Here is a 22979-nt window from a genome sequence, read left to right as displayed (position 1 = left end):
GTGTTGGTAGTTGAAATTACCCTTGTCCATAGTTTAATTACTGGTCTGCCTAGATAATTGAACTTGGACTTTTCAGTAAAGTAGAAATAATATTTTGCATTTTGTTCTTGATTAATAACCAGTATTTCATTAATCTAGAAGTGTGGCAAGGGAAATCAATGTAGAAATCAAGTCTAAACTAGAAACATTTATTCATCTGTGTATTGTGGAATGTGGAGAAAATCCATTCAGATGAAATTTTCAGTTTTACTAGCTGAGTTTTTGGTTACTTTAAGAGCTGAAGGATTCTAGTATGTCAGACTGAATTGTGATCTGTGGTTTGTGAATTAAGCACTGGGCTGAGGTTCTGTGACCATTTCTGGCAGTGTTGCTTTGTTCGTGTCTGATGGCGGCAGCACTGCTGGCTGTTGTACTGGAACTCTGTCTTCCTTGCATGGTTCAAGCTGCAGACTGCACACCAAGACTTCCCACATCCTGCTGTGAATTTTGATGTTTCTGCATTCTGCCAATAGCGTAAGCTTTCCTTGAAAATCCCGGAAGTTAACCCTGGCATCCTAAAGTTCATATAATGAAAGCACCAACTCTGCAGAGAGCATAAGCACATATGCAACTTTACAGGGGTGTTGTATGAGGAAAAAACCAATCTGCCTGAAAGCAGAATACAAGGAAGAAGAGGATGATGTGTGGGACCTGAGTTGCAATGGAAACAATACAAAGAGATGAACTTTTCCTGCTGGATGTTCCTCATTGGTGGTGTTTCTGCCTGACCTCCCTCCTGCTGCAGACAGTCGCTGTGCAGTACCAGCAGATTGTGGTGGGTTGACCTTGGCTGGACACCTGGTGCCCACCAAGCCACTCTATCACTCCCCTCCTCAGCAGAATGGGGCTGGGAGGTGGGTGGGAAATAAGGTGGAAAAAACCTTGTGGGTCAAGATAAAGACAGTTTCATGAAGCAACAGCAAAGGTCATGTACATAGAAGCAAAGGAAAACAAAAGATGTTACTCTCTGCTTCCCATGATCAGGTGATGTTTGGCCACTTCCCGGGAAGCAGGGCTTCAGTACGCGTAGCGGTTGCTCTGGAAGACAAATGCCGTAAATAACGAATGCCCTGCCTTCCTCCTCCTTGCTCTTCGCTTTTATATCTGAGCAGATGTCATACGGTACAGAGTATCCCTTTGGTCACTTTGGGTCAGCTGTCCTGGCTGCGTCCCCTGCCAAGACCTGCCCCCCCCAGCCTGGGGTGGGTGGTTGGAGAAGCCGTGGTGCTGCGGGAGCCCCGCTCAGCAGCAGAACCCCAGTGGGCTGTCACCGCCAGCGGGCACCGGTGCGAGCGCAGCACTGCAGGGCTGCTGGGGGCTCGGCCAGGCCCAGCACACAGCTGAATTTGCACTGTAACTGCAGGTGTACCTTGTTCTGTGACTGGGTGCCAGCCAGAATTGACACAGCTGATAAGTAAATGACAACAGGTCACAAAATTATTGAGAGGACTAGAAGACTCATTAGACAGAGGGCCTCTGTCCACTTACTCATCCCCATTAGCTGAAAAGTCACTTTGTGCATCTACAGTAATTAGAAGCAAATAATGTCTGTGGAGTAGCCCTCAAGGTTTTTCATCAAGGATCACTGCGAAAGGGTTTCTTCACTGCAGAAGTCCTTTTGTTTAATTTCTTTCTCTGTTTCTGTATTTCTCTCTCCCTCAAATGGTCGCGCAGCGGTTAGGTCCACAAAAAAAGATGGCAAGGTGACAGGCAAGAATTCAGAAAGTTTGTTCTTTTAATTTCTTCTGTCTTCTCCCCATTCTCGTTTCTCCTGGGGTTATCAAAGGTTTTGTCAGGGTTCTCTCAGCTTTTCTGGCCAAATCTAATTTGTATAGTTGATTCTGCTTCAGTAAAGCCCCCTGTATTTTCCTTGTTAGATGCATTACTGTCAACTGCTAGTCAAGAGGCACCAGTCTGTAACTTCTCAGTCAAAAACAATATCTTCAGCAACACTTTAATTCCGGACTATAATTTCTGTTACTAATATTTCAGAAATTGTACTGAGTTATTAATTAAGAATAAAATTTTAATTTATCCCTGGGGAATGATTTTCTGTCCTAAGTTAAATACCAGCCTTAGTTCTGCAGTTCTGTTTGTCTGCACTACAATCACTTTTGAAATGGTGACTTTACTGATATTTTTCAATGTTTACAATTCATATTTAGTTCTCAGAAGAGATTGGGAAACTTGAAGACAAAGTCGAATGTGCCAATAATGCTCTGAAAGCAGATTGGGACAGGTGGAAGCAGAACATGCAGTGTGATATGAGATCAACGTTCACTAATGTGGCTGAGAACAATCTCCGTTATTATGAAGAGGTAAAACCCTTTCTCATAGCAATGTTATTACTTCAATGGAGAAGTCCAAGGGTTCTCTGTAAAGAGAAATTTTGCATTTTAGTTCAAACCTGTGTTAACTTCAGAACCAGTTTTTGCGGGGAGGCAGTTATCCTTATTTTGACACGTTTCAAGCAAAATGTGTTTTATTTGTGCCCAAGTAGTTGATCCTGAGTTCATCATCGACAGAGGGCACTCTTGTTTTACTAACCACAGCAATCTGGAACATATTTTCCGGTTCAACATCAGCTGCTATATTTCAGTTTGGAAACCTTTTGCTGTAACTGCATGAAGAAGCCCTCTGGAAAGCTCAGACTTGTGTAAATGATCTTGTATGAGGAAAACGTTTAAATGTGATTCCATTTCAGACAGCACATTCTTTCTCTAAGGAATTGCCTTTCATGAGTAATCAGACTTTACAAGGATAAAGAAGAACAATACAATTTTGAGAAATCAATATGAAAAGCTTATTGCACTTTTCTAAAAAATACAAATGCTGCAAGTGTATGCAATGAATACATTGTATCTTTTTGTAATTGAAAGTCACTGCTTCAGAAAGAAAGAAAAATGTTGGAATTAATTCTGATTCTCACCTTAAATGCCATGGCTCATATTATTGGTAGAATTCTCTTTTACAAGAGTATATACTAAGAAAGAGAAATTGAAGGCATATAACAAAACATGTGAAGCATTCTGTGAAGTTTCTTCATGGGGAACACGTTAACTGAAGTATGCATTTTGAAAATATCCCATATGTCTTGAATTTTTTTAAAGTATTTCTCCTTAGTTTGGGTAGAAAAAAACTGAATTCACTAAGCCATCTATTAGTCATAAATTAGTAATTTTTACGATAGATGTTGATTTCTATATACTAAACTTTATATGGATTGCCTGTTAGCCAGTGACAGTGCCCTGATTTTACAAATCATTTTGTTAAAACATAATTGAAAAGACAGAGCTCTTGATCATCAAGCCTAATTAATTAACATACAGTCTGTGAGATGCATGGACATTGACAATCTGTTGTTACATATTAAGATCAAAATATTTTCTGAAATCAGGCAGCAAGCTTTTGGCATCTTCTCACATTTTCTTCAGTTATTGATGATCTCTGACTTCTATATCAGCAATACATATGTTAAAATCATGCTAAATATATGGGAATATTTTGTTAATGAATGATTAGCTAAATGAAGATACAAAAATAATTCTTTGGTTCTCTTTCCTGTCTAGAAATGCCTTTTGCTGGATTAGAATTTTAATTTAGAACACCAAAGCTCGTACTGTACATGAAATGACTATCATTAAGTCACAGCCTGCAGAAAATGCTTCAGCTGTCTCTGTAACTGCCAGTGGTTCTTCTTAAATAGCCTCTGAAATACCAGACAAACTCATTTATACAGAGACATTATTCTTTGTTGGTGCTTTTATTGAATATTGAAATCTGCATAAAACATTTTTGCTGTTACATCTTGGTAGATCTAGATTTTAGAAGAAAAACACCTTATCTTACGGCAGCAGTTGCAATAACAGAAAACATTGTGCTAAGTGTATCACTCATTCTTTGCAAAGTGCGGGCTTACCAATTTTTTTCTGTTTTATCAGAAAAACATTATCTTAATCCTGATATTCAAGAGAAATTGATAAAATTAATATTTAATGGGAGTTTTGGTCTAAAATTTGCGTGTTTATTGGAGACCTGTGGTTATTGCTGATGGTTAATTATTGGAGAAGTGATTACTGTCAGAGGCCCTTATATTACAAACTACAGGTATGCAATGCAGCCCTGAGAACAGCAGAAAAAAAAGAAGCCCTGGCATCTGCTTTCACTGTTTGGAAGTAAAACTTCAGGAAGGGATTGTCAGAAACCTGAGAATCAGAATATGATCTTTATGCTTTCAGTAGAAAACAAAATCCTGCCTTAAAGATAATAGTTTTAAGTCTCGCTCATTAAACTCATGCATACAGTGCTTGTTACAGTCTTTTTCACTTGTTCAGTTATTACTTGCATCATTAGCATTCTCTCAGGTCTGAAGTTAAATTACTTGTTCACACTTTTGATGCACCATTTGACACTTACTAAGCCTTTTCTTGCTGTAGCATGCCTCATCTTATTTCCTGCCTTTCCCTACACCTCCCCCCCCAAAAGCATGTTCTCTGCATGTTCTCATGCCATGAACACGATTCAGTTGCCCAGCTCTTCTGTCTGTCTCCTATGAGGAATCATCTGCTTTCTAACTTAGTCACTACTTACTTCTCCTCCTTTCCACAGCTTTGCCCCCCCTCTGCCCCAGTTAAATTCCTTTCTTGCCTCTCTCCAGGAGCAGTGTCCCATTCCCTTCCCTACCATAGCATTTCACTGTGTTCTGTGCTCTTCGTTATTCCCCAGTCTTGCTGACTTAATTTCCCAGGTGCACACCCTAATCAGGACTGATTCCTGTTGGTGGCCGTTCTCTGCATCCCTTACATTTCTGAGAACTACAGAGTAATGACACACAGACATCTCATGTTTTCCAGTGGCTTTTGCAGTAGAGAATCCAGTCCTTCAAGACTGTATAAAACTAAACCCAGCATGATCAAATACAACATAGCAGTGTGTCAAAGTATACTAAAATTCCTAAAATGTTAGTTGTTCTTTGTGACAGTATGGGGAAGGAGTATGGCCTTACATTTGTTTGGATTTTTCCTTGATTGTAGTTGCCTAAGGATTCTGCTGTCAACTTGTCAAGCATCACTTAGCTAGCATAAAAAAGTATGTCTCCCTTAAGCTGAATTAACGTTCACGTTACGTGAACTGTTACGTTAAAGTGTTACCTGTAATTATATTTCTCCATACTTACTAATTCAAAACAAGCAGAGGTATATCTGTAGCCTTCCAGTTTACTGACCATCTGCATTTAATAGACTTGAATAAGAAGTATTCCCTTGTTTCTGCGGTTGTGGAACCGATCTTTGTGTCTCTCAGTGCTGTGGTAACAAAGACACTAATTAAAGCCCAGCGTTGCAAATTTACAGGGTGCTCCTATGCAGGCCTATGAGAATGAAGGCTTTCCTGCGATAATGTATGAGCTATGTTATAATACATTTAAATATAATGTTATTTAGTAGCCAAGAATTACCATGACTGACCAATTATTTGGTATTCCTGTAGCTGGTTTCAAGAGTTCATAGAGTTCTCTACTTCCTTTTCTTTGCATCTGGAAAAGAGTTGAATATGTGCTTAAGTCTCCCTGTATTCCACAAAGGCTTAAAGCCAATAACATACTGTATTAATAATGACTGTAAGTGTATTGCTGAAATAAGGAGGATTTTCTGAAGCAATATGAAAAGGTTTTACTTTTAAAAAATTCAGAACTTTACTCCTATTTCTGAAGTAAATAGCATCGATTTGTTTGCCTGACAGAGAAAAGTTCGTGAATGAACCATCTGTTAACACCGTACCATTTATTTTATTCCTTTTTCCCATGCCTGTGGTGTGACACTGTTGCCACACCTTAGTCCAGAAGAGCTGTCTGCCAAACAGCTGAAATCACAGGCTGTCCACAGGGTGGAGTTTACAGTTGAGAAGGCTGATTGTCACCAGGGTGATTTTTCTTAAATTAGGATTAGATATTCTGCAAAGCCCTAAAGATGCAGCACTACTAAAACCAAAGCAAGATACAAAGTTATTGGTAGTGGTGGTGGTAGTGGTATTATTATTTAGCTAACATGTTTCTGGTACAAATTAGCAAAACCAAACCAGGCAATGTTGAACTCTGGCTTCAAAGAACAATAGCAATTAAACATCTATTCAGTTTTTCCTTTTGTTTTTCTCACATGTCTACTAAAGTCTCTAGGATATTTACAGCATCAAAGAAAAAGAAACACTTTAATTTTTCTCAGCAAAGAACTTCGTTAACCTATTCTATTCAGGAAAAACACCTGAATAAGTGGCTAGATTTTGCAGCCCAATCCAAAGACTGGTTAGACATTATAAATCCAGCAAATGTACCACAGTTTGGTTTTCCACTGCCCATGAGACACTCTAGTAAATGCAGGAAGATTGGGTTCTTTTCATAATGTAGGATGATAATTAGTTTCGGCATTGAAAGAACATGTATTTTCTTGTGCATGGATGAGCCTTTGCTTTTAAGCATTGCCTCCAGTTTTATTTTTCTCATGTAAGATTAATCCTGTTAAACCTTCGCAGCTTCATCAGATAGAAAGCTGAAGTTATCTTTGTTATACTGGATTCTTGTTGGTATTGACACAGCTTATTCTTTTCCAAAACTATACATAACTTCCTGATTTTCTGAAATATTTCAAGCATAATTTAGTTTATTTCTGTAACCTACATGTTGTACGGACACAAATTGATCCAAAAGATTCATTAGGGCAAAACAATACCCCTTCCCCATTACAGTAACTTCCCTCTAACTCCAGAGCCCTTCTGTACATCTCTAGTAAAGTCTGCAGAAAAATATATGAGAGTTGTTTGTCCTGGAGGCCTCTGTAGTGATGCATTTAATTAGTCATTTGGTTGCCCAGCAAAAGGTTGGCTGCTCACGCATGTTGATCACATCCTACCTTAGCAATGCCTGGGAACTTAGCTAACAAACTTCATGTGATTTTCAAAAGCTCCCACATGGCTGAGCCAGTTTGTCTCTGTGAATGTTGCTTCAAAGCCAGAATCCATCTTTGAACCATAAAATTTCTTTTAAATACATTTAGGAAGATTTTTTTTCAAGTGGAAATCACTGTTTCTGTGCACTCCAGTTTTTGTTTCCTTGCACCCAGAAACTAGGGAAGTATTTTTTGTTTCTCTCTCAGACACACACAAGACTTCATTTTCGGATTCTACTCCAGAAAATGCCATCACTGAGTGGTATTTTTAAGGTATCAACCATGGAAAACAGGGAACTGGAACAGAAACACACATTGCATGTGACACACTGCTGCTCTTATGATCCCTACTACATGTTCTATTTTCATATCTCCTTTTGAGTTAGATATGTAATTGTACTATATGAAAACCTTTTTTCTGTTTTTTTCTAAGAAAGATGTTGCAGAATAGAGGTGTGACCTGCATTAGTAATGTGAATATTTTAGGTGAAGTAGCCTTATTTAAGCTGTTGCTATTTCATTTTGTGTATTTAGGCTTTTTTATATCTTCTGCTGGGCTTTTACAAGTAATTGGATTACGAATTTCAGTCCTATGCATGCACATTTAATTTCCTAGGTTTGGTTTTTCTTTTTTTAGAGAAAAGATGGCTGATCCTCTATTTAGATCTCCATTTTAAACCTCCCTGGAGAATGAAGTAAAATCATTCTGTAATAATGTTGAAGTATACATCACTAACAAAATGTCGTTCATGCAGTTTATGCTGCACAATATAAAAAGCTTGAGCCTAAGGCACAGAGACCTAGTTTTGTTTTGGTATGGTTAATTATAAAACTTGTCAGCTGTAGCAGCACTGTGATGTCTGACAGTGAAATGAGCCACCATTGCTCTTACATTTTGGAAAATGTGTTTTGGTTTTATAAACAAGGATAAATTAAAAGCTGAATAACTTATGTAACTGGAAAAAATGCTTTGGATCTTCGTCTGGAAAGATTTCAGTAGATTGTATCTGTCTGGTTAAGCAACATATTGTGATTGCATGTTAACACGTGCAGTTTGGCTCAGTGTTGCAAAGATAACAGAAAGCCATTTTTACATTCTAGCCAGTGCTGATATATACATTTTAATTCATGTTACTGAAATTACAGAATGACAGAACATGGAGTTACATGGTACAAATTAAACTGTGGTTCACACAAAAAAAGTCGTCATTGCCAGCAAAAGGCTCTTCAAGAAACAGCGATCATTTCTTGTCCCACACCTAGAAAAAGCCTAGGAAAACAGATGTGCCTTGCAGCTTTCTAGGATGGTAATCCAGGCTGAGGTAATCTAGCAAACAGAAGTCGGAGTCTGAGCACCACAGTGAAGACACGTTGCTAGCAGCTTCCTCACTGACATTTTAAAACCAAGATGCTACCTTCCAGCTCAGGCATCTCAGATAGACTCACCTGCCACAGTGTCACATGAAGTAGGGGAGAATCTAATCATCAAACCTTAAAGGCTTTATACAAAAGGTCAAAAAGACCTTTTAAGTCAGAAATCAGCTTGCAACACTTGCAGATCACTATTCATGCCAGTACTATTTTCACAGTTTCTCACTGATTTACCATTTCAAAATAAATTTCTCCAAAAAGTCAGTGGAGAAAGCAGATTTCCACATGAATCTTACGCTGTTATTCTTCTTTTCACAGTAATTCAGACCTTAGATGTGCTCTGAACAGCAGCATAATGTTGTGTGCAAACGCAGCAGAAGTTAGTTGGGGAATTTGTCAGCCAGATGGGAAAAGAAAGACTGGGGGAATAGATTCATGGTTTCCATAGTCTAGGGGACAATATATAAAAAACCCAGGAACAGTCTCTAACATGTCTGATGAACAAAAACCTCTGCAGAAATAAGCTCCCACATACTTGTTCTTTGTAATCTCTTAAGTCAGTCAACTGTTTTAGCCTATCATCATCTTGCAGACCCACGTCTTCTACTTTTGTGTGTCTTCAGAGGCATCACTGCTGACTTTTGTTTGCTTTTTCTTTTTACTTTTGTCACTCATAATTCTATGGGCATCCCTGGTTCTGTGTCCTTGTGTCATCATGGATTCCCCCAAGTCCAGTCATCCTGTGTGTCTTCATTTTGCTTTTTGAGCTTATACTTTAACATTATTCATGACTGTCAGATCCTCCCACTTGTCTGCTTGCACATGGATATGCAATAATACCAGGACCTGAGCTCTTTAATGCGGTATGATTAAATCTACATATTTAATGGCAGAGTTTTGAAGTCATTCACTAGAGCTGTCTAACACGACAGAGTTCAGTGGCTATATTCAAGCAGCATGAATGCTAACATATTGTCTGTGTCTTCTAAGCAATGACAGATGGATGCTAGATACTTCATTGTAGGTGGGCACAGCAAATTACTATGGCTTAAATAGCTTATGGCAAAAGTTTTCACTCAGGAAACGATGCTGTTTTCAAGGTACTGATTTAATTAAAAGTTCAGATAATATAAAATTAATTATAAAATTAATTAATATAAAAGAAAACATTTCCTGATAAATTTCAGAAGCCTATTGTATATCACATTCTTCAGGAAAAAAACGGTGTACAGTAAGTAGTAAATAAGCTTCACTGTCAAGAGCAATAGATGTGAATGTGTAAGTCAACTTTTTATTAGAATGTTTCCATTTCCTTTTTTTTTTCAATAGCATCAAAACAATAAAATTATTGCATGAATTTGCCTGCCATGTTCTAATGACAGACTTGAAACAGTGGAAACTTGGTACTTTGAGTAACAAGCATCACCACACCACAGGTTGCCTAGCGATAGCCCTGCCATGACTCTCAACACTAATCTATGATTTATAATGGTTTGCTAAGCTGCCAACACTCACTTAAGCTAAATTGAACCTAAGTCATTTGGGGATTTTTTTTTTTTCTTTTTTTTCCATTTTACTGCCTACAATCTTGGTGCTTCAAATACAAAAATTAGTTTGTACAATTATGTTTTTCCATGAGGAGAAAAATGCCACGTGTTGTAAGGATGACAATTTCCCCACCCCTCCAGCCCCCGTCTTTCTGGTCCCATTTCTTTCCCATTACTCAGGGGAAAAATTAATTCCCTCTGTGTTTAGAAAAAAAAAGTTTTAATTTAACTTGGAAAGAAAATTGGCTATACAATAGGAATCCACAGAGATTACAAGGAAACTGCCTGACAGTGTGCTTTCTATTTGGAAGCGATCTTGGCCTGTAACTAAAGGGAGAGATTAAAGAAGAGCATAATTAATGTTAGCATCTTCCATGCTAACACATACAATTATGATGCTCACACTGTGCGCTTGTCATTATGTAAAAGTGACCTTTACAGCTCACTCAGCATGTTGGCTAACATTTTGCATATCACTTAGCTGCCTAGGAAACCATATTTTGCTTTTACCATAGTCCCACAAAAAGCAGTTTGTGACAATGCTTATGTATTCTGTGATTATTTATTCTTTCTTTTTTCTCTCCTTGGCTGCCAGTTTTACAGAAATCTCCCTATGCACTATATTCATATGTATCTGTGTTGGTTTTTTTTTAAGTGCCTTGCTACATGGGAGTCCTTCCTAGCATCTCAAACAGTGGATCTTCATGCGGAAGCAGATTCTGAAGATAGACCCTGAGTAATATCTCTGCTCCATCTCTGCCTTTTCCATGCAGTTTCTGCCAACCAAAGTGCTTTATACGAGATCAGATACATTATTAAATTTAACTGTTAAAAATCAGTGAAATGCAGGAAACCAGCTTATTGAAAACTCAGGTATTCTAGTCCTGAAATACATTTTGGAACATGCTATGTATTGCTTTATATTGCTTAGCTGTGATTTTACATATTTTTATGCAAGTGTTTGCATACAATTGTTTTCATAAATATTGCAAAATTTGGATATAAAATATTTTAAATATGTAAAAATAGCTCAATTTTAATAAAAAAAATTTAATAAGGAAAGCTTGTCTTCATTCTGTAACTTAGTCTTTAAGAATTGTTTTGGTATTTTAGCATGCTTATTATATTCTCTTTGCTGAGTAATTTCCAGTATTGTAACATTACCTAGTGTAGTCTTCAAGGAGCTCTTTAGGATTATTTCAATAGATTGTGCTAGTCACCTGATGACAACATGGTACGGAAAGATGCTGAACATGTGCTGTGAGACTGATGCTGCTTTAAAGTGGTGTTAATTCAGTTTTCAGTTTGCAGTACTTACGTATCTATTAAACATCTTCAATTTGTCTTTTTTAAAGGATAAAGAAAACCCTGACAGTTCATGAAACAGACTATCTCTGCTATGATACATTAGTCACAGGACTGATCCTGCCAACACAGGAGCTTCCATTTGGAGTTTGCAGGATCAAGCCTTCTACTCCCATGGCTAACCCTCCTGAAATCCTGAAGTTCCTTCCTCTTTGGATAGCCAGTGTGGAAGAGAAAGGGATAAGAAAGGAAAAGAGAGTTTTGCATTAAAATGATTATCTGATTCACTCATGCAATATGCATTGAAGTGTTCCAGTCATTGAATTATTCCACCCAAAAGGTCTGTCAGTCTGCATTTTTAATTCCTGCAGTTCTTCTTCCTGGTAGTTGAGGTCTGAGCAAGTCTAAGTCTGAATATGGAAAGAATGAGGTACAAGAATTGGAGACAGCCCAACTGCAGCTCTGGCCTTACAGAACAGCAGGGCTTCAGCTGTCACCTCTGCCTTTTGTGGTTGTATTTTGTGAGCTTGCTCTTGCCAGAGACCTAATGGCTGCGGAGGGTCAGTTCCCAAGCACATGGCTGCACGTGGGTGGCCGTGGGCCTGTCCAAGCTGGACAAGTCATCGTGTAGCTTTGATCTTAAGAAATGTAGATTGCAAGTGGATCCTGGAATACCAGTATGGCCTTTTCAGCAATGGAAGTAAGACTGCTCTCATGCTGCCTCCATGCAGTATTAATGAAAGGTCAGCTTATTTTTTTTTCCTTTTATTCAGCTATAAAATAGCAGTTAAGATGCCTCTGAAATGCTGCTGCAGGAAGCATGCATCTCTGCCAGCACGGACAACTCACAGACAGGACCTGGGTCCATGTTAGGAAGGCAGTGTGGTGCCCAAGGGCTGTGCCACGCAGTGTCCTTGTCCAGCAGTGCTGGCAGTGGATGCTCACAGGAGGCATGGAAGAACAACATGGCTGGACTATGCTCTTTTTCCATATCCTTCCTGCTGATTTTTATTTTTTAGTATCAGTGTTTCTGTCAATGTGCTTAGTAGCCCTTAATGCCTTTCCCTGTGCCTTATTTTCTTTTTTTTTCCCATCTAAATTTCTAGTATTTACCATGCTGAATATCAATGGATTCCACAATTTAATTTGCAGGAAAAATCAATTAATTTTGTGATTGGCTAACCCTGCTACCCAGTATCAGGTAACGCCCTCTGCCTCTTAAACTGTGAGAAGAGATGAACAATTGTTTCCTATTTGTCTTCCCTGTGCCACTCAAGAATTTACAAACCTCTATGGTGTCTTCCAAGTGCTGCTTCTTTCCCCAGAGGAAAACCCGTACCTTAATATCTTGTGCAAAGGACATTTTACATCTGTGCTCATTGTTATTGCTCTTCTCTGTATTTTCTAGTTCTGCTGCAACCAATGTTCAAAATGCAGGCACGCCAGAAATGTACTTGTTGACATAATGATGCTTTTATTTTTTTCATCATTCTTTCCTATTAATTCCTAATTTATTTTTTAAAGTACCACTGAATGCTGAGCTGCCATTCCATAGAACTGTCCACTAACATTAAGAGCTATTCTGAAGGTTACTAAATAATTTAATTTCCATCAGTGTGTATATACAGGAGAATTGAGTTTTCCCCAGTGAGCATTAATTTGCATTTATTAATACTCAATTTTGCCTGCTGTTTTTAGCTCCTAATCTCTCAGTAGTGTACAGTCCTATAAACAGGATTCCAACAAGACAGACAGCAGTAACACTCTGAATACCAGATAAGCAAAAGTTCAAGAAATTGAGCTTGAACAGTCTTACCTGGAAGGATAAGTATAACCAAAAATTAAATACCATGCCCTAATCCAGGCTCCTCATGCCAAAGTGCGTTGCATTGATTTTATCTGTATGTTCTGCCAGAGCATCTGAGGCATCTGGAAATCAGAAGCATCATTGGAGATTTGGCATTCTGGGTAAATACAGGGCTGCAGTTCATTATGTTCATGATTTATTTTTACTTTCTTTTCCTTTTTAGCTAGGCCATAACTTATGGGTGGAAAGGCTTTAGTGATCAGTTATACAGAGGCTTTCTTGTGACCATGTTTTTCTGATTTCTAGTAGCACTAGCATCATGCAAAACCAAGGTCTGTTAGTAAAATCAAACGTTGTCCTTTCTGTGTTATGCATATACTTCTGAAAAGTATAATTTTAGAAAGCCTACTGTATATTTAAATCTATTTCCAAAGATTTTTCTTTCATGAAGTCTCACCTTCCTTAGGCTAATACTTAGAAAGTGCTTAAATTATTTGATTACTCAAAACCAATCTGCCTATTCTTACTGGATTTTCTTTCTGCTGTTTTCACATAGCTTTGTTAGAGCCCACCACTTTAAATCATTTCCGAAGTGCCAGAAGTCCAATGAGGTGTTCAACTTTTAGGTGCTTACAGCTACAAGCTTTCATCTAGAGGCCTAGACTTCTTTATGCAGATTGCAGACTGAAATTAATTAAACACTTAAAAGGCAAAACTGATCTTCAAGAAAAGAAATCAGTGTAAAAATGGTGCGATGTTTTAGTATGTCTGTTTGCAGAGAGCATGAAACAACTCTGAGTGGTAGAAAGTTTCTCATCCAGCTGTGTGGGTTTTGTTCTGAAATTTATGTGAGATCACTTCAAAAACATTAATGTTTTACTGTAAAATAGAAAATTCGAATGCACCTTCAGTTTCCTAGCTAGATAATCACCACCTGCAGAATACAGAAGCAGCACAGCTTATCAGCTTCCTTAGGCAGGCAAAGAAAATGTGACTGTGTTTTCTTTGCTCATTTTTTTGCAGTGATGCCCTTTCTGCCCAGCATCTGAGACAGAACCACTGGCAGGTAGTCACGACTTACTTTCGAAGTGCCCATTACAGCATTCTGAAATTATGTACAGGTACTTGGAAAGCACAAGTCAGATAAATATTTAAACAAAAGAAAAGAGGCCTCATTTTGCTCAGTTCAGTGTGCAAGACCCAGCTCCTGACTAACCACGAGCTTCCTCAAGGAGAAGTGTGGTTGCACAGTTTGTAGGGCTGCAAAGTTCAGTCATCATGGTCTGTGTCTTCACCATAAAAAGGAAACAATTCCAAGACAGAAGAAAAGGTCAGTTGCTGAGAACATGCCTCTTGAACATACCACAGCGGTTCATACCTAGGGCCTGTAAACAACGCATTTCTCTCTCTCGTTAGACTGAAAACACACACAAAGATCAAAAAGCTTCTCAGCTACTGGAGAGGTAGAGAAGCTTATTAAATACAGAGTGAGTAAAAGAAATGTTGGCCAACAAACTGAACCTTAAACTCATTCAAGAAACCTATCGTGTTGCTTTTCCAAGCTGCACCAATGTTGGGGCGCAGCCCCCCTGTTGGCAGTGGCTCTGCCTGACTGGGAGGAACAGCGAAGTGGCAGTTCATCCGAACCTGAACGTGACACCACAAACTTCCAGGGAGGGTTTGGGGACCTGAAATGTGAAGGTACATCCTGTTTTAGGCAAGGTACACAATTAAAGAAATGCCGAACTGTAAAAGGATATCCTTGTTTAAAATATAATGGGGAAAACAATCAAAAAACATTAGTTTTCCTACAGGCAAAAAGCCATACTTCAAGGTTTAACATTTTTGATCTAGACTATTACATGACACTGAGTTTTCAGCAGGGATAATTCCTTTGATAATTGTATTGCTTAGAAGGTTAGTTAAGGAATAAGCATCATTATGTCTGCATTAATAATTAACCAAGAATTGCCAGTAAGCCATTACCTGTAAATGCCAAACTAAGACACCTTCCTGGAATCAAGGTAATGTTGATTACCTGGTGTAGGGAAGATTCACTTTTCTTTAAGTAATTGTTATAACACTACGTCAGCTTGAAGAGCAACTGAATTGCCTTTTTGAATTCACTTCTTTAATCGAAAAATACATGGTTGCAATGTTATAATGTGATGATTATTTATTTTTTTTTTACAAAAGTGAAGCATCTCACCAGGCTTTTTTGCAAATGAAAATAAATAAGATGTTTAATATTTTTATTATTTGTACTCTGGAATTGCATTCATTTAAATAATAAATCAAGCTTTCACCAGAAGGTAACAAAATAGTATGTAGAATGAGAGCTGAGCAAGAAGCTCTGTACACGTACAACTATCAGAAAGCTCCTTACTTCTAAGTGAAGAAATGTTTCTTTATTCTCAGGCACTGCATTATTTGGCTGTTGGATTACAAGACAAAGCCAGAGCTGCTCCAAACATCAGCACCTCCTGCCCAGGAGCCCATAAAAATTGCTTGGGCCCCACAAAGCTCGTACTGAGCCCTTAAGGCTGGCAGGGACTACCTAAATGAGCAGCAGCTCACTGAAATTTCACTCGCTAATGTTTTTTCACCTCTTTTTACTGCTTGATACTTCAGTATGCACAGCACAGGAGTCCAAAGTTTCTATCTAATAAAAACCAAATGAGGGAAGTTTATGCAGGTCCCTTTCAGCCTAAAAAGTATCCTGAGTCTATGAAATACAGTGAAAATTGACAGTAATTCTATGAAGAGAAAAACTGTTACACGAATTTAGTACATCCTTTCCTACTTTTGTCCACCAGCAATACCTTTTGCAATGAACAAAAAAACGTAGCAGATACTCTGCTGCCATAAAAGCAAGGCACAAGGCTAAAGCAAGGTTAGAGAAACATTTGTAATTGGGTTTGAAAGAAAACAGCTATGTGAGTATAGCTCTGTGGAGACTATGTGTGCATTCACTGACAGGACAGTACAAATTTTATAAGCAAATTAACTGTGACAGCTTAACATAGTAAAGTAAGTTGTCCAGCATGTGGCTTTATTCCTGTGATTGCACATATTTTTGTTACCATCTCATTGTGGGGAAGAAAAATAACGGAGAAATACAAAAGGGGAGGCGTGAAAGTAGAAAAAGCAACTAATTTATCATCTTCTGTGATTATGATTGTGCACTATAGCATGCAATTGTTAACAGAATTTTAAAATATTATATAAATACAGTTGTGCCTTATTTTGTCACATATGGGTACAGCTAATGAAGAAATACACTTCTGCTGAAGACTGAAACTGCAACCTTTTTTCTTATATTAGGCTTTCCTTCATTTCTGAGTTTTTGCTGAAGCAGAGAGACTCTCAGTACTGACCAGCATCAACTCTAGCCAGAGGATCTAATACAGGAAGGCAGTAGTGGGTCCAACCAGCAAGTCTTAGCCTGCTTCTTTTAACCAATGCAAAAAGCGCCATGCACAATCTGCCTAAAATGCAGAGACGCCAACAGAAGACATTCCCTGATTTTTTTTTCCTGCCCTTTCCATAACAGCTGCAAAGCCACTTCCTACAAGTCCCACACTGGTTCCTGCTCACCCACTGAGCGCCTCACCTAAGTTTAATAGGGCTTTTACAACCCGTTAGGACAGGGTATGCAGTCCCCTGACAGAGGAGCTGGCAGAGGGGCTGGGTGTGGAGGGCTGGGAACCAGCACATGCTGGGGAAAGGTAACCCCAGCTCTCAGCTGCAGCGCTGCCCCATCGCTGACAGAGATGCTGAGGAGCCAAAAGAGCTACCGTACTTTGTGTCATTACTCACATTCTGGGAGTGGTACTAAGATAACTGTCATCCGTCACTTGGATTGCAGTCTCTACATAGATTTCAGAATATAGAAGATCAAAAATAGTACGCAAGGAAAAAAATACCTTGGATACAATTAGAAGGATATTTGCTTTCATGATTTAAATTATATTTAGCTTAGTTTTTAACCCTCAACTGAAATGTTCCTGTTCCTACTTTATATGGCTTGCTACCTCCACCAAATGCGTTGTGTCTTAAGTTTGTGAGGGTTGCTATGGGAATTCTGGCTTCACTGCTCAGCAAGTCATTGTTGGCAACTTGACAAAGCTGATCAATGTTATTGCTATATATGTTCATCTACCCTTAGAAGCATGTGTCTTATGGATGACCTTTATGGAAAACTATATTATTTCATATCTGCTTTTTAATAATGTTGTATCATTTATCAAAAGTATTTATTAAGAACAAATAAACCACAAGGCTGTAAAGATTTTCCTTGAGAGTCCCTCTCCAATAACACAGATCCAGATGTTAGATTATTCTAATTTATTATTTGTAGTACAGCTATTTTATAGCAAGGATGTAGGAACACAGGTATAAATAACGACATGAAATGGCCAGTGCAGTGTCACATGGCATGGCTGTGTGCCCATAAAGCCTGCAGCTGACATTTAGCTCGCTCATCTGTGTGGAGAGCTTCTCAGTGCAAGGAACATTTCAGTATTAATTTTGTTTTCTTAAAAAATGTGAGATCAGTTCAGAGCAGAATTGAGTTTCCTGAGTGATTCTAACCATGCCAATGTATTTATAGAGTGCCTCTTGTTTTTTGGTCTGTTCATTCATTCTGGGATACGTGAATATTCCCGATGTGATTGCTGACCACTCCATCATCATCCTGTGATCAGAATCCTTGGAAATGAATGAAAAGACCAAAGACTGTGTTCAGCTGTTCTAATAGGAAGTCTCCCAATTAAGCAACATTCAAATTTTTAATAGTATTTGTGGGAAAATTGCTCATTAAAAAGAAACAGGAGCAGAATACAACCAGTATTTTGACTTACTTATATGTGGTAGTGACCACAATGTTTCTGCAAGGTTGGGCTGTGATTTTTTTTTTTGGGGGGGGTGGGGGACAAGCATTTTCCATTGTCTCATATTAAGTATCTCAGCTGCTCTCCAGCAGCAGCAACATGCGTAATAAAGCCTTAATTATAGGGCACTGTAACAGCTACAAATGCATATTCTACTGCTACGTGTTCTTCAGAAGGATGTAATCAATTCACACTGGTTTTGAATGACGTTTCGTATTGTGATCTTGTAAACAGATCTTAAAATAGCCAGTTTATAAAGAAAGCTGAATCTCTGTAATTAGGAGAGCTTTTCTTTTTTCCCAATTAATCCTAAAAGAAAAGTGGCAGGATGGAGGTACAGCACTTTGATTTTGAACCCCCTACTGAAGTACAATAATACTAATAATGTGAAAGTTCATTTTGTTTAGTTTTTAAGAAAAATATACAGCCGTTGAACAACATATATAACAACTAAATGTGATGTGTCAAAGATGAACTTAAAAAGGTGTTTCTGTAATGCTGAATCACCACAAATTTGTTCAGATAGTGAACAGAGGGACATTGTTTTGGATTTCAGTAAGAAAGCAAGAAAACAGAGTTGAAAGAATTCAGCATTCATTTTGTACTGTATCATTTAACTAGTGACCAGTGGCTTCTGCTCCACACTGTGATGGTGAGTTCCTGTTGAAAGCTCAAATTTCTTATGAATTGAATTGTAATCTTGGGTTTTAAAAATGTCACTGAGGTTGATAACGTACCATCCAGGAAAAAAATAAACTAATATTTCATTACAGCAGATTTTGAGAATGGCTGCAAATCTCTTGCCATGGAGATGGAACTATAGCATACCCTGAGCATATTTCATCCTTTGGGGTTAACGTTGAAGAAGCTGGGATTAATGGATAAATCATAGTTGTAACAGCTTTATTCCAGTATCTATAGCCTTGAACTATGGTGTCCTAAGAAAGAAGAGCCTAATATGAATGCAAGGTAATGAACGCTACTTTAGTGAAAAAAGCAAATTTTAGAAGATCCTGTAACTGAGTAAAGTTCAAGGGAATTATACTAGCCCTCTGCTCAGCCCTTTTGCAGAAACATCACCACTGAATGCAGGGGCTGAATGCTGGTCAGTGGAACAGCTCTACCCATGAGCCAAAGTAGCACAAAGATGCCATTGAACAAATTTGGTTGCTGAGGCACAGCTTGGTTATGGATTGTAGTCCCTGTCTCCTTTGCCACTTGCCAGTAAAACTGAGCATGGCTGTCAAAAAGATGATCAACAACTTAGAGCTTTCATATTTGCTACAGACGAGTGTCATTTTGTGCAGCAAGAACTTCCCATCTGGGTCTCTCATGTCAAAAAACTTCAGGTGAGATCCCCATCTGTCTTATTTATCATTTCTTTGCAAGGGCGAGTTCATAAGTATGTTAATGACCAGGGAAAGAAGGTATGTCTATTTGGGGAATACTACATCTTTTTACAGTACAAATAATTGTTCTCAAGTGAATAGAACCAAAAGTATTAGAATAAACTATGAATTGCTTTTGCCTAATCTCTTAGAAGTTGCTTAGGCCACAGTGATATCTCCACCCTGTGGCACAGGGCAAGAAAAGCTTCTTACTTTTCTAAATCTTCAACAAAACACACATAGTAGGAAGGAGAAAGGCTGTCAAGTCTCCCGGCTTTTTCCGTTTCTTCAGTTTTATCATGTACTTCTGCAGCATATGGGTATAACTAATTACACTTTCTGAGCAGATGTGCAAAAGATGGATTGATATGCCAAGGCTGGTAAATGTCCAATGAGGAGGAGACTAGTGTGCCCATGACAGATTTTGTAAATGAGACATTTACGGAAATGATGAACATAAAACATTTCATTTTAAAATGTTATTCCTGAGGTTAAAAGAAGCCCAAGTCCATTATCAGTGGGGAAAAAATGTATAATGTGTCTCTGTTTCCACTTCTAGAAAAATTAGTTTTATCAAAATCTGTTTGGAATATGTTGGGCTTTTTAAACTTGCCTCTCTTCTCTCTCATTTTCTACTTACTGTTGAAAAGGAAGATAAACAGGAAGGGATTTGGGGGCTGGGGCGTGGGGGGGGAAGGTTAAATCCTCCTCTCAACACAAAAATAAGATTAAAAACATACTATTTTTTCAAATGTTGAAACGAAGAGCGAAATTAAAAGATTAGCAAGAATCTGTACACGCTACACCTGAGCAAAACAGCAAACAAGGAATAATGGCATTGTCACTTGATATGTGGTATGTTGGAGCAGATTTGACTAACCGCTCAGATGTGGTGGCAGCTAATGCTGCTGAATTTGCCTACCCGAAGCATAACAAAGCCCTATGGATTCTGTCCTTAAAAAATATACAACCCTATTATCCTAATTCAGTATTAAGCTTGTGAGAAAAGTCACTTTGCAAAATAAAAGTGACACACCATTTGATATTCAAAATGGTATTTTTCTCCAAATGTTATGGCCCTTTTGTAAATTAGTACTTCTGATCACGTAATTCCCTTTAGCCAGATCTAGGAATGTTCCCACCTGGCTAACTCTAGGGGGTCTTCCTTTGTTTTCATTGTTACGTTTTTAAACGGAGCTGAAAGAAGTTTGAGAAGTTTGCATATTCTCTGTAGAAAAAGGACTAAAGAGGAAGAGTATTTTTGTCTCTCAAAGTGATTTGTAGTTGTCAGCCTTTTTATTTTCTCCTGTTAGTCTCCTCATTATTATTCACATATCTCAAATCTGCGTATTCACCTTCTCCAATTTTCAGGTGTTTTTCCTTCATGGTTAATTTCTTTCTTCACTTCAAAATCCTTCATTCCCCTCCGACACCATGTAATATTTATTACATTAGTGCTAAAGCTGCATAAATAATTTATCAACTATTTTGCCTCTTTTCCTATTCAAGTATGGTCCATAATGATTTCCTTGAAATATTCATTATTTGAAATGTATTGCTGAACAATTTTTTTGCAAATAATTCTTGGCCTGTGTATTGTTCAGAGGTGCAACCAAAAAACCAAGTGGCAAAACCTCAACTTTCATCCAACCATTCCCTGACAGAAGTTTTTCTAATCCAGTGTCTGATGCACCTGCTGAAAATGCTTCCATTTGAAACTGGCTTCCTGAAAATACTCAACGTTCACTTAAAAATTCTGATATAGAAAAAAATACTTACCAAATAAGAGCGTATTTTTAGACTGCTTGGAAAGGAAGGACATGAAAGTCAGTGGTCAAAGCAAACTCATTAAGCAGTGAGAGTGCTACCAGGGAGCTTGCAGCTTATTCAACTAGCCCATGCTGTCTTCATTCAGGTTCTCCCTTCACTCCTCAGCACCATCAAACAGCACGGGTTACCCCAAGTGACAAGTTCCTTAAAAATTAGATGTTGTACATATGATTTACATAGCCAGCCTTCAGGAAGCCTGGAAGAGATAATGCTAATACTGAGAGCAATGACTGCCGGAGAGTTTCCCTTGTAGCATCATCAATGCTGGAGCACCAAGAGGTCAGCATTGACGCTGGAGCAGAGGAACGCAAACAAGAGGCTTCATTTAGATTCAGCCACACATTTTTTAGCTACCAGTGGCACCCAGGGTATGGGTGCTGTGTTTACATGGATGATGGATGACACACTTTGGGGAGTGATGGGCTAGGCTTTCAGGAGTTCAAAATCTGGCAGGAACAACAGGTCCTGTGCCCTGTTGCCCACTTGTGAGCAGCTAGATTTGCAGTCATTGTCTGATCTTGTTGGGGCAACTGCCATTTCCAAGCAAGAGTCCCAGAGTATAAAGCTCTCTGTTAAGGAGATACTCAAGGGAAGATCCTTCGACAAATCTCTCCCTTGCATCCACAGCTTCCAGCTCATTTCTGCACCTTATATACAGGTGGCAATGCTTTCTTGGCTGCTTTGATTTCTTCGGTGAGAAAATTGGTGCCATAAATAAAAAACTGACCACAAATTTTGGTAGTAGCATGGTTATTTTTTTCCAGGCATTTGTCTAAGCATCTATGTCTTAGACTGTCAGCTTTCAAGGCCAGGATGTGTTTTGGTTTTGTTGATAAAGCACCTAACACAGCAGTTTCTGCTCTGAAGCCGGGACTTCTACTTGCTGCTACAGTGGAATTAATATTTACACCTGCACATGTATTTTTGGTATGTCCTAGGGATGCAAACCATTCATGTTTGTAGTAGGAGCAAGTAGTCATCACAAACTCAGGGCTAGGCCCCAGAAAAGCATCACCTATAAAATGCAGTAAAGCTGTTTGTAAAATACTCTCAGATATTAAGTTCATTCTCAATGACATTTCTCTTGCAGTGAGGAGGCTGCTTTTAATTTAATTGCTAATTAAAAGTTCAATCATTTACTGCTTAATATTGCCAATTTAGTACTAAATGAACATTAAGTGATATAATTGCTGCTGAAGTCCCTGACCAAATTGGAAAAGGATGGGTGGGGGGCAATCTTTCAAAGCATAAGGGCTCGCTCTGTGCTTATGCCAATTTTCCACCTCCTTTTGTTAACAATGCTAAGTGGGGAGTGCTGACCTTCAGGGTTAGCTTCTCTTGAATAAAAAGTTGGAAGCTAAATCAGTGTGGCTATCTGCTGTGGTCTGTGACAGCTGCCAGCTATACCTGTGCTCTGCAGAGGCTCTGGGAGTGTGTCCAGGGCAGCGGGGAGTGAAACACTAAGAGGGAGAGACAGCATGTATCAAATGGAGCTGCGTTTAAGGAAGACAGAGAAGGTGCTCTGTTACATACCAAAGCAAACAAGTGGGACTAACTTGTTAAACCAGTGAGAAAAACAAATATATTTTTTCTTTCTGATTTTCTAATAAAAACTTGATACATAGAAAAATATATAAGGAAGACCACAAAGCAGACAATTGGTACTGAGAAGTAGTCTGTAAATGATTGACTATAGAAGCTATGACTTTTTGGAACTGTGTCATTTTTTTCTGTTAGGCTTAGCTGTCATCCACAGTAGCCAGATTCTGTGGATGAATGTGTATCCTGTAATTAATTATTGTTTTTCTGTCTGACCCCTGGAGTTGGGTTTTATAAACTGCAAAGTGTCAGAATCCGATTCC

General features: G+C 38.5%; 1 protein-coding gene across 1 annotated transcript in view; it reads left to right on the top strand.

Moving 5' to 3' along the window:
- The window catches only part of SNX7 (sorting nexin 7), a 32512-nt gene extending 21555 nt beyond the window's left edge, over positions 1-10957 (top strand). Inside the window, exons 8-9 of the mRNA XM_055724446.1 lie at positions 2205-2357; positions 10551-10957. Coding sequence (XP_055580421.1) covers positions 2205-2357; positions 10551-10631 — 234 coding nt within the window. The 3' untranslated portion in view covers positions 10632-10957. The remainder of the gene's footprint in view (positions 1-2204; positions 2358-10550) is intronic.
- The last annotated feature ends 12022 nt before the right edge of the window (positions 10958-22979 follow it).

The sequence above is a fragment of the Falco cherrug genome, chromosome 12, assembly GCF_023634085.1.
Source record: "Falco cherrug isolate bFalChe1 chromosome 12, bFalChe1.pri, whole genome shotgun sequence".
NCBI lineage: Eukaryota > Metazoa > Chordata > Aves > Falconiformes > Falconidae > Falco > Falco cherrug.
Note: the sequence above shows the minus strand (reverse complement) of the source record. Positions and strands in the feature narration are given on the sequence as shown.